The sequence below is a fragment of the Varroa destructor genome, unplaced genomic scaffold, assembly GCF_002443255.2.
Source record: "Varroa destructor unplaced genomic scaffold, Vdes_3.0 BEIS01000003.1, whole genome shotgun sequence".
Taxonomy (NCBI): domain Eukaryota; kingdom Metazoa; phylum Arthropoda; class Arachnida; order Mesostigmata; family Varroidae; genus Varroa; species Varroa destructor.
In genome coordinates this window covers 24,495,621-24,509,021 of record NW_019211456.1, presented here as the reverse complement: position 1 = coordinate 24,509,021, position 13,401 = coordinate 24,495,621, and the positions used below count along the sequence as shown (strand labels likewise).

At 40.6% G+C, this 13,401-nt stretch overlaps 1 protein-coding gene across 1 annotated transcript in view; it reads left to right on the top strand.

Moving 5' to 3' along the window:
- Positions 1–487: 487 nt before the first annotated feature.
- The window catches only part of LOC111247798 (uncharacterized), a 25,255-nt gene continuing 12,341 nt past the window's right edge, over positions 488–13,401 (top strand). The window contains exon 1 of the mRNA XM_022799203.2: positions 488–855. Coding sequence (XP_022654938.1) covers positions 822–855 — 34 coding nt within the window. The 5' untranslated portion in view covers positions 488–821. The remainder of the gene's footprint in view (positions 856–13,401) is intronic.

The window sequence follows — 13,401 nt, the reverse complement described above, 5'->3', positions numbered from 1 at the left end:
GCGACTGCTCCCGCTGCCACCGCCGCATTATCTTCTGTGTGTTTTGCGGCTCAGTTTACCCGATGTTGTTGCCGTCACCTCAGCAGAAGTCACTGAAGCCAGCGCCGAGTGTGAGGAAGGTGGGTACCTGACAGGCTGCTGGTGACGGTGCCTGCACGCATGTGTTACCTGGCGTCGACCACGGCGATGGCAGCTATGAGAAACGAACAGATTTTTCCGTATGCTGTAAACGGTGGCGGCAGTAGCGGCGCTGGCTGTATTACCGGCAGATGCGACAGCAGAACGAGTAACGGATACTTACGACGAAACCTCCCTGCAGCTATGTAGCGTCTATATCGTCACTACAGTCTGTCGGCATACTTCGTCCACCTCCTGGCAGCGGCGGCAACAGCAGCAGCAGCAGCAGTGATGGTGGAGCAGTGCCCTCTCCGGGGTATATAGGATCCATTAACTGGCCAGTGGCGCGCAGAAGATGATCGAAAGGCCTACGAAGAAGTGCAGCTAGTGTCAAAAGTGCTGGAGAAACAGGCGCTGGGCGGTGCTAACCAGACTGGTATTAAAGATTGCGCGGGGTGAAAAGCAACTACGGGACGTACGAACACAGAGGTACGGAAAGGAACGAAAAGAAGAGTCGACGCTTACGCAAACCTGAAAGAGGCGACAGGTTAAAGGTGAATTTCCAGGAGCGGTGCCTCAGTCAGAAACCTGAGTTTGTGTTTCAGTGGGTGATGGTGGTACTTTGCTTAGAAGCATAGAAAGTGACTGGACCTAAGACAGCGAGAACCTACTAACGGAGAACAGTGAATACGGCAACTGACAGCATGCGAATTCTACAGGAAGCCGTCGTTTTAGCCGGTAGGACAAATCTTCGTAAGGATTATAACGGGCGTATGGCCTGAGTTTATTTATTTAAGCCGTACTGTATTGGTAATGCTGCAATTATTCCTGATGTCTAGCAAGGTAAAAAGTTTCTGCCTATTATGTATGAGAATGTCCACAGTTGGCACTCAGTAGCAGTTATTAGGCATGTCTTCGTTGTTGGTTGAAGCAGCTTGCGATTATTTGAATGATATCTTCGGACGCACACATGCGTATAGAAGCTACTGACTCTATGTGCTTGATCTTATTTCGAGCTGTCCAATCTGTATCTAGGTATACACTGTTTCTAGTTTTCGACACACCTGTGATCTCTCGCTTAGACTCTCCAAAATAATCCTCTCTCAATAGTTACACCCATCGACAAACCATGTTTTCTAGTGCTATAGGAATGCATAATATTAAATCCTTAAAATGAACTACCGTATGGTTATTTTTGAGCTTGAAACTGTAAAGTTATTATATTAGTGCCATTACCATATCAAAAATTTGACATAGGACCGTCGTCGCATGTACCATGTCTGCTAGCCTTCCCACCGCTGCACGTAACAAAATACGTTACATAGTAAAGTGTTAAACGTTTGGTTGTTTAAGATTATGTTAATGGTAAAAGATTAGACATAAACGTATCTTTATGCCTATGCTTATGATTTTTATTGTATTTTTTTTTCGTGTTTGTATTTGCATAGGCTCTTTCTAGCATATGGACCTTTTTTTTGTTTGCTACCATTCGGTAACATCACTAAGATTTAAGCTTCCTTTATTCTATCGAATATGAACATGCAGCGTTGGTATTTACCACAGATATATTGCCCAGTAAAGGAAAGGTGCACAAAAATAGCTGTCATTGAATTGTATGGAGACAAATCGCACAGATACCGGTGGAAATGCTCTGGCGCGACCGTGGGATACTGTATCTTTATTAAATGACTGAAATAAGAATCAGCCATTTGAAAATCCCGATGCTAAATTACAACGCGTCCTTATCGCTCGAATGACGTCAACAATCTATAAAAGCTACCAACAATTCAAGCAGAGTGAATAATTCGAGTAACACGGCTTGATTGAAAATGGCTTCATTAATTTATGTTGCCCCCCCAACAGGACCATGAGTTAAGTTCATAAATAAAACTTCTAAGGTCCATGATGGTGTGCTAATCGCAATGCCCTCGTTCAAGCAGATGAAATTGTGCCAATGTTGGCCATAGCCAGATTCATTGAATTCGGCAAATTCAAAAATTAGCTTGACTTATTAAGTTATCGGTAGTTTCCTTATTATTTACGGAACTGGTTTACTGCGTCTGCAAACCTTAGCCATGGGGCTGTGGCTGTCGGTCATCTTTAGCCCGTTAAACATATATCGGCCTCTAGATGCATCCCAAGTCCTATGTTCATTGTTCTTTTTTCCATTATCTGCACGGTAAATTGTCCATTTCTCATATCAGCAACACAGTTACTGTTAGTGTCTTTCGTTTTCGCTCCACATTTTAGCTAATAAATATGCTACACTTCCTTGGTCAGTTTTTTTTTTTTGACAAATTCATTCGCCCGTTTGTCATTTCTGAACGTGCCCACTCCGGTATTGCTGTATACCTCAAACTAGTTCGAACCATCCTACATTTGGCCTGGAGGATCTAGGCAATAAATCGCAAGTGATGCCAAGGATCACGTTGGCCTTCTTCGCTTGATAAAATTCGACAAATGCGAAAATCGGTTCATTATATCAGGCTGTCTTTCAATAGTCGTCTTTAATTGCCAAGCCAAAAGCATGGTTCTATTTCTCCCAAATGCCATAACACTTACCAACTAGGGATACGGGACATACGTCAAAGTGGCTTTGTAGCCTAACAAAGATTGTTGTTTGTTTGGGCTCCTTTGCAAGCTAAGACGCCGCTGGGGCATATATGGTAATCTATTAGCGAATATCATAAGTATTGGCAGGAAGATTATTTTAAGCCCTTGTTTTCATTTAATATCTATTCCCAAGGTGACTTCAGCCGAAGGGGAAGCAAACCCCTGTACCCCAATATTTATTGCGCCATATTAACAAGCACTGACTCTAAAGCATTTTTCATTATTTCACTTGTCTAAACAACTTAGAGTTTTAATTTCAGACGACTAATTTTCACAGTTCCGACCGATTGAGTACAAAAATTAATAAGATATAGCGACAATGTTTTTGAAAGGTGTGCTCATCAAAAATACTGTTGGCCCAAAAATTGAATCACTATTGATTGTTCTTCCATATTAGCCGATATTCAGTTCAAGGTGTCTTCTTCGATGAACGAAGAACCGCTTTTTGTAGGAACTAAAACTTGTATGCAACACGACCGAATGTGGGTACAGAGTGATCACATTGACGCCGGTCAAACCCAATCGCGTCGCGAAGCGATTATACGGACTCAGTTTGTATTACTTCATATTATCAACATAAACGTTTTCATACTGCTTACAATCGATCGGTAACTGTTCAAGCCAGAAAATCGGCTAAGTGATCAATCAATCAAATGAAAACATCCAAACGTTTCTAGCGCTGCTTTTTTTTATTTTTTTTCTTTGTCTAGTGTAATTCATCACCAAAAGGCCACACTGACACATTGTACATGCCCCAAATTCTCAATGGACTCGATGCGCTGCCCGGGGTCGAACAGCTATCCTCCTATCAAAACAAAGATACGCTACACTGATATCTATTCGTGGGTCGTGCTAATGTGCGTATGGATGCGCCTCTGTATTTGTATGGTCGTACACGAACCTGTATTCTATAAAGAACATTCGTCCGCGCATCAGGTATTGCTCCTATACCTTCAGGGTGAGATGTTCCCCGTATGACAATCAATTTGCAAAATGACTATTAATTCGTTCTGATATTACGATGTTCTAGTAGATGTGGTAGCTCGTTGTCGCTGCTAATGTTATGGCTGTTGTTATTGTCATTGCGCCAGTAGGGGGCCGCCCCAGCAAACAACCCCACCGCTGTAATAATGTGCCCAACTGGACATCTGTGATCGGCGACAAGCCGATCGCTTGCGGGTAGCATCGTAGCTCTGGCTAGGTGGTGGTCTATTTTCTTCGTTTGCAAGGTGCGATTCATCTTTCAACCCTAGATGATTATTTATCCGAACCCGACATAATCAATTGTAAAGCCGTTACGGTTAATATACGTATATAGATATACAGTACACTTAGTAGTATCCGGGCAACTAGCGATGATAGCGACCTGCTTTGCGACCGATCGGGCAACAATGAGCTGTCGTCGATAAAGAAAAATAACTCTGGGTGGCGTTCTTGGCTAAGACCAACCAATCGACGCGATATGTGAAGCAGACAAGCCGATAGAGTAATGATATTCACCGTGTGTTTAGTTATATATGCGTCAACGTATATATATAGTACCGGGCATCTGGTCGGGAGCAGTGTCAAAATGACACGAGTGATTGTTTGTTTCATTCAACTTTTCACTGCCTCTTCACATACATCGAGCCCTATTTCTAAACTAGTGGGACAATATTTTGGCTCAGTTTGCACCGCTAGTGGATTGTCGTAGCACATGTTGCTTTCTAACCACCGCCGTAAAAGACGTATTACAAATACGTCATGTCGTAATACGTTTTCTCTTCCTTTGACATCGCCTCGCTTGGAGATCAGTCGCTCGATTTCGATATTTGTTTCGTGGAAGGATAGATCATCCTGCAAAAATCACATGTCTTACAAACCTTTTTCAACGGTATGGGTACAGGAAAAGCTAACATAATACCGAAGCGGTAGCGAAGTTCCGTCAAGAATGTGTTAGTGGTGGATCCGCCTTATATGCTGTACTGTCGGTTGGTTTTCTGGGTTATAAACCCGTTTTATGTATAGCCCCGGGGATCCTCGCTCCACAATAATCTACGGACAGTGCCACAACCTAAGCAAGTTATTTGTGTCAGATGTACGCTAAAAACAACTAAGTTAAGCGAGTAACTATTTTTGTTGTGTCTATCTTCTTATCCTAAAAAATACAAAGTTAATAATGAGGAAAAATGTGTGCAGATCTATTCATTTGTTTTTGTCAGCATCATTTTGAAGGTGCCGCCGAGCAGATGGCCGTCCTTGTACCATAGTTGGACAACTACTGTTTAAATTAACCAACCAATGAGGTATATACTTCGACCCTAGTGCGCACGATACCGGAGAGCTTTCTTATATTTTACCACAATCGCTTTACCAGAGATATCAGCCGGATCAGGTAGGCGTAAAGGCGTGGATTGCATTTTGACTACCAGGACGATAAATTGGTAATTAGCCATCTGCTAATTTTAAACTGGGGACTACCAGAAAAATGCCCTAGGTACACCGCATTCACCGAGGCAACATCAGGCTTATATCCCTTAGAATAATCATTTACGTGTCTTTTGGCGGGGCCAATTTCGACATTTTTCGTTAGACATCACTTTAGAAAAACTTACAAAATGTGCAGCGTGTGCGCAAATTGTTCAGGTACCAACTTTGGATTTCATCCTTGCCGTGACCTTACCAGTGATGACTGCTTGCTTAGCTGGGCTTTTGGCGCCTGAAACCAGCTTTCTGTGCAGTATTACCAATCGGCTTTGAAATGAAAAATTAATGGCTTTTTATAAAGCCTTCGAAATAGCTTCCGATAATTCATTCAAGCTCGATAGAATTAAATTCAACTTCATTCTCTTACCTCGGTTCTAGATCGTCGCTCTGAAACACGCCCACGTTGAACTGGCTGTTGTGTGCTTATTTGTTGACGTACATTACAAAAGATGGCTTTGTTTAGCTAAAATGACTAAGTTAATAGAGAACTTAATCATTTCAAGTTTAGTGTATCGCGCTTCATTCACAAAAAACTAGGCAACGTATTCTTCTTTATTGGTTCTTATTAAGTAAAGTCCGAGCTGGAAACAGCAAGTATCGTGTCAACTTGATTACCTTATTTTGGCATACTTGTGTAAATATCGGTTACCGTAATAGCTACAAATAAGTGAGATAGGGTTATTCCTAACCACAAATGGATTAAGCTAGTTTCCTAATGATATTTTTATCGTATAACACTTCACGACTATAGTTATATATGATTCAACGTATCTGCTTTTACCTGTATAAATATTAGGGATAGTATTTTTTCATCCTATTAAAAAAAAAACAAGAGTTTACTGCTTGACTTGAGAATTCAGCAGGGGTTCTAGAATTCCATGGACTAACACTTTCGTTCCGTTGATCTAGCCAATCTTTTTCACGATAGTCAAAGTTATAGAATGGGCAGTTTAGTTATATTCACACCAAATACTATGACAACGGGTAGCAACAGCAGTTAGCAGTCAAACAAGTATGAAGCCTAGTATTGTACGGGACACATAGGGCTTAGCAAAAGCTACTCCCGCTATCCAGTTATAGGAAGCTATCAACCTATCCATATATACTGCATAACACTTGAATTGCAATAAGAGGGTGACTTTATTCAAGCACAGAATTCTGACCTGAGCACGTCTTCTCAGCGTTAGAAAAGAATTTTGGTTATTAATTTGTTTATTATTCATCTGCATTAGTACTGCTAGAGCAAGTTATAGCAATTGTGCACGTAAGATTGCACGTTCTTGTTCATCGACAAAAAACATCGTGCAGTAACTTCCAGGTACTGGACCCCGCAGAAGGGGATAAAAGTGGGTGAAAAGAAAAATTAGCTGATGTCAGCTCGCTATGGCTAGCGTAATTATTTACCAGCAGCTTTGACAGAGACGCGACTGATGATCGGCGATGAATCAATAGGAAAATATAAAATGCTCCAACCACGTCAAGGTGCGGAGAATAACATAATAGGGTAAAAGAAAAAACAACGATTGATTGTTTGTTATATAATATTACATGAAGCCGAAGCTTTTATCAATATGGTGAACACTGCTTTAGTAATAATCTGTTTAACATTGTAGTAGAGATGTTATTAAGGAAATTTTAACTCTGTATGGACAACTGTGACGATGACCTAAAAGTTGGTATGCTATAAACGACCATTGTATGGCTGATATTTTGCTTTTAAGTCGGTTTATAGCTTTGGCATTATGGGTCTCTAATAATCTACGGGGTGGTTTGTCGAGTGGTAAGTTTCGATTTGTATAGCGTTCTTGATTTAAGTTGTTGGACGCTGAAAGCTAATGGTTGCTCATAGACCACCTACAGAGCGAGGCTGTCAATAGACATGCGGTTATATAATATAATGTAATCGCCAAAAATAAGAGCCGCAGGTCACCGGTAAATTCCATTTTACTTGATCCACAGGCACGATCTGTCGCCTTATAATGGCAATCATTTTACAGAAAATTTCAATTTTTCGTTCTTTTCAGTACGTTATCTCCGACCTCTGTGTCGATTCTGTCATCGTCGTGTCGTGCGACGCGTTATTAATGCCGACCCATTGTATTCAAACACGCCGCTAAAAGGGATAGGACATGGAACACGATGGCAACGATTTTCAACTTTTTTTTGTCGTAAAATTCTGAAAATGGACCGCAATAAAGACAACCGGCTAGCAAAAATTATATGTACATCAGCACTGCCCATAACAGCCAATAAGAACAATGCGCAGCAATACGACAATATGAAACCGGCACTATAGTTGACAAAAAGCTTTTTATAGCCAATTAAGCCAATTTTACATAATGTGGCCATCGGTAGCGCTTCTGGGCAGCGCTTATAAAAACTCAGTATTCTGTCTGCGTTCGATACAAAGCATGCTCGATAGCGTGTCTGCCTGATAGACTCACAGCTTTGCAGGAATAGACGTATCGTTTCACAGGAAGCTCGTGTGCTCTCGTCTTTGAGGAAATCTGCTGGCTACTGTGAAAAGTTAGACTGAAAATACCTCTGAACACTAAAATCCCACAACATACAAGTAGCGACTTCCATTTGAGAAGGTTAAGTGCTCATTCTATTACTCGTCCACATTCGGAGGAAAACTCTCGTCTCAGAACAAACTCAGATGTTCGTCGCAAACCAGGAATTCGGTTTCAGAATATAAAAGAACATCAAAAATATTGTCTAGTATCTTGGCATTAAACGACCCGCTCCCCCCGCCAAATTAGCCAAGTTGCGGTTTATGCCGTTGCGGGTTTGTATAGGACGTCTGAAGACTGAGAACGATCCGATGAACCGAAAATGGAAAATCCACAATAGAAAAAAGATTTCTGGCTTAATTTTGGAATACGCCTAAAATGTTGATGCAAAAGTTATATGCAACAAAGGAAGTTATGAAATCATCTAGATAGGCCATAACTGTTAGACTTTTTAAGCTTTTGGGCACTTCGGGCTTATAGAACTTTTGATTTTTCAGAGCTTTCAATTTAAGTTAACTCAATCATTTTTAGGAGCCGAACTAGCGCTAAAGTTCAACCGGTCTATACGTACTAATACAGCACAATTGTAGAAGTGACCTATAAGCTATCCGAAACATCCCCCAAAGATATTTCAGACAGCAGTGTTTGCTGTTATCTGTACATAGTTTATCGACAAAATGCACTTAAGCGAACACGACACTTAAGCAATTTCAGCGCCGCACCCTGTATAGTATATAAAAGGAACGCCATGTTAAGTAGCGCGTTTAAGATCCTGGTTTGTTCTACACATTCATTCAAACCTATAAATAATCTATCATGCCCCTGTATGACACAAAATTACTTCTATTTCGTGTACTTAACTCCCACATGATGCTATAAACTACGAGATTTTTACATGTTGCAGTCTCGTCGCTACGAACACGCTATGTACGTTCTAGCTAAAGGCTAATCCAATATAGGGCCGCACGAGCGAAAAACGACTGTTTCGTTGTTTTGTTGGTGTCGATCGCGGGATGTGACGCACACAATGCGTTTTGCTTTTTGTGGCTCGTTAGGTAACTTTAACAAGTTTTACTACGACCAAGCACCCGCCTTTTTTTGGTCCCGTACTCCGTAGGAAAGGTTCATTGTAACAAAATCATACAATCGTAGAAACTGCGGGCAGATCGAGCAACAGTGTCTACATCCAATAACTAGTAACTACGTGCCGGGACTCAGTAATCGTTCGCAGCTGAACAATGTAAAATGAAACATCAATTCCACAATCATCATATATGTATTTGCGCCATAAAGTTTATTGTGGTTATTTACAGAAACGAAAGACAGGGAGCTTTAACGGTACAAGAAAACTTTAGATGATTGCCATGACAACACCGAACTGCTTCAGCTGTAGAGCCAGGCGCCTACTCGGTTCAGAGGCATATCATGATTACTTATGGATCACACATGCCTATAGGGGCAGCTGTTCAACACACGGACCCCTATAATAGTTCATGGGTACGAGCTAACATACTGCATTAATCTCTGTTTCTTTCACGATCATATGGTGAGCCTATGAATTGCACTCAGGCCGGAAATACTCGTTGGATAATGGGAAATCACTAAGGGAAAATTATATGGGATACAACGAGGATTTAAGTTGGCTATGATGATACTTCTATATACTTCTGTGAGTGATGCCAACATAACACCATATAGAAGATAAATTTTAATATGGTTTCTTTACTCGTAAAACTCTACCGATTACGGTGCCCAGAGTAATAACCCAGCCCAATTTGCTGTACACTCTGTTCTTTAGCATTGTTCTATCCAAGTTCCAATTTCAGTTGTAGATAAAATTTAACAGTAGAAAAATACTGAAAATTTTTCACAGTTAAAAGGATACAAAGTGTTAACGAGTTGGGCTGTTCGGATAATTATACAACTAAAACTAATATTCTGAACGTAATATCGTTCACTACTATTAGTGGGCAAAATCTAACGCATTTTCGTTGTATTGGTGAAAACGTAACGGGGTTTACGTGGACACCTGTACGTTTGCTAGGTATGCTTGCGTTTAGTATTACAGTAGAGTGTAAACGAATGTGGTAGGTAAAGTAAGTTTATATATTTTCCTTTTATGTTTTTTACTTATTTTTTGCTACATATATTTATAAGGTGATATATATATACGCGACTGCCAGAACATTATTTATTTAGTAATTTAATTTTCTGCGGCTAAAGTGTCTAATTAGGTAAACAGACGCGCGGTTTGACGATGTAAAATAATATTATCTGTTCTATATGCGATGTGACGCAACTGTTGCTCGACAAATTAGAAGGCTAGAAACGAATTTTTACTATTTTGTGACTAACCACGGGGCCATTAAAGAAAAACGGATTACAATACAAAGGGCATACGTGAGCGCAATAGCTTTTTTTTTTCTCAATCCGTCAGCAGAGAGAGGCTTCGCGTAACTTTCACAGAACAATGTGCAAATCAAAATAAAAAGAGAATCATATATTTTTCAAGTTTTTGATCTGGTTCGATCTGCAATTGATAGCAATAACAATCCGATTGCGTGAATTTCGTTCACTGATCTGGTTAAAAAAGCCATGTAAAATTGTCTCCGACCCGCATATGGCGTTTGAAGCGAAGATCCCTTCTATCCATGGTCGTCCATTGTTCGAGACTCCTTTGTGAATGCCATGAAACAAATGTCAAGTTCAAAAATTAGCTACGCTTCGTTTATGCTGCTATTTCTGCGCCACCGACGACGCCAGCGCCTGTATATATCGGTCATTTTTCGGGCTCAATTCTGCACGCTTCCTTCGTTTACCTTTTGTTTTGTGGCGTGTGTTCTTGACGCTCATCTCGGTAACAACCTGGTCTATCTACTCCGCCTTAACTATTCTATTCGAGTACCGCTATAGTTATTGGGTAACCTTTGTCGCCTGGAAAGGATCTTGTGACAGCGTAACTCCGCCCGCGTCCGCTACTGTAAGCCGAATCGGGGAGTATAGCTAGTTTAAAATGGGTCAACTTGGCTTGTTATTATATATGTACATATATTGTCCGTCCAGTACTGCGTCTAGAAATATCAAACAGTTGGAAATAGTCCCTCTGGCAAATCCAGCAAAGCTAAACTATGTTGAGCTAGTGAAGCCGTCTGTTTGGTGCTAGGCTATTAGATGTTACTACTGCTGCTGTTGTTGATGGTGATGTATGATTGCCGCCATATTATTCAGTCGAGCGCGTACGTTTAGATGAATTGGCGAAAGCTAGTTTTTGCATCCCGTCAACTTTTCCTCTCGTTCAACCTATGGGGACAGACGGGTCGGCGAAGTAAATGCGACTTCGAAGATGTCACGTAAAGATAGGCACGACATTAGATTGCAGAGTAAATCGCTGCGTCGACACTTTTTTTTATAGTGGCATTGCCTGTTCACTATCTCAATAGCCCAAGACATGAGACCTCGTCGCCTTTCTCTGCCCCGCTTGTTATCATGTCATGACTATAAAACAATGCATTTCGAAGAGTCTTAAGAAGGGAAAGTCGTCGCTGGTGTCGAACTGGTTCGAAGACTCGTTTCCAATACTGGCTTTTAGTTTCTCCCGCGTAACAGCAGCTGTTGTCGCTTGCGTCACGAGAAAAAAGGACAAGAAAAAAGTAAATCGTAACAGGTTACCTCATCAAAAGGATACGTTCATTGCTAGGCAGACAAAGACGATCGCCACTAACATTACAGCAATAGCAATTGAAATGGTAGTGTGCAGAAGAATGGAACTGAAAAGATTCACAGTGTCACAGTGTTTTGGTTGCAGTAAAACCAAGATTGCCTACAGACCTCGAGCAGCCGTCTTAGTAAGCACTCTACGCAAGTAATGATGCATGGAACGCCAAACACAATGTGGCTCATTACACTTAAGCGTCTGTCTAAGTATTGAAACTTTGCTAAATTAGCAATAGTTTTTATCGCGCATATATTTCTGCTTTGACTAACCGTATGAATGAACAGGTCTATATTGTTAAATTGGATCACACATGCGTCAACGATCACCAGTAAAATTCAGTAGCACGATAGGCAATTTTACGGTCTCTCACATAAATTGATATCACATTATAGTGTGAGGTATACGCGATTGCACAGATCAGCAGATCGATTGACTCGCAGGTGAAGTGCTGGACAGCTGAACGCTACCTATTCAAGAGGTCATAACCTCTGTCCAACAGGGTGGCTATTCCTGAACTGGTCGTCAGAGTTGCACATTTACTATAGATAGGCAGCCTGATAACAAATAAGCATAAATGACGGTAAGTATCTCGAAAAGGTGAGAATCACGACTCAATAAACAATTGGCCAACTATTGGCCCTTTCTAGCTGAGTATCACAAGCGTCAAAACATTGTCCTAAATCACAGGTTACAGACTGCAAGCTCATTTAACAAAATGTAAACATGTATTAAAGAGCCCATGCTACTAAATTACAAGTTAATAGTACTGTTAATTTTTAAGTGCATAGAAGTTGGTTAGTAGATATCGGGTCCTTTCAATTGTTTCGGGGTGATATTTTGAATTTACTTCTGCGACCGTTCTTTATGGGGTGATTGTTCAGCTTCTGTGTAAGGGTCGCGCTTACTTATCATCACCGATCGCATTATGTCATTGGTAAACACGAACTAGCATGCATTAACCGGTGCCATTCAAATATCGGTAACAATTCACTGAACCTACTAATAACTTGATTATAATATTCGTTTTTAATGCAATAGATATTGCTTTTCTAATCTGTTGTCTTGATCAGTATACGACATGCACATGGTACGTAGTGGACCTTTTCTACCTGACTAAAGAACAGGCGCGGCTTAAAGGTCTCTACCAGTTTTTATTACAGTTTTGATTTAAGGACCAATTGCATTAGTAAAAAAAAAAGTGGGTCATGCCGACAGATTTGACTCTCGATATTATTAAACGTAAATTATACCTTATCATATATTAGTAGCTAACAGAATGAACAGCACGGTAGACTTTTAGCGAACTCGGTGCGAAAAATACTTACGTAATACAGAAGCACATCGAGATAATAAAGGGTGACAGATTTATTAACGTTACGTTAAAGCAATTGTTCTGGAATGCAATACTCTAGCGAGACACTTCAACACGTCTGGGATTCATTTCGAGTATCGTTATCACACTGTGGTACACACCTAATAATGGCCTTAATACTTTACTGGGTTATTATACAATGTAAAAATTAAGGAACTTACTTCGATTTCAGTTAACATCGTGGCCACTCACAGTTTCTGTTGGACGTTCGTTAATCTAAATAGAAATTCAAATAAATATAGGATTGAGCAGAAGAGTTATGAATACACTTTAAGCTCGAATTGCGACTCGGACCGTTACAGGTATAATTAGATCTATTCATAATCAGCGTGTTATGGCAGGCAAATCCGAGTTTTATACTACATCTTCCACGACACCGATGATATTGAAGGCCAGCCTGCATTGGCACCTGTTGCCGACAATGTATTTGCATTTTTCCACTCTATTCGTAAGGCGCCTCGCGAAACGAATACGCTCGACGTAACTATTAATCTGCAAAAATGGCGACGATGACGGCGCCTGACGTACATTTACGCAAAGTTTAAAGCGGTGTAAAAATAAACACAGAAATCAAGTGTTTACATGACTGCCAGTGTTACTCGTAA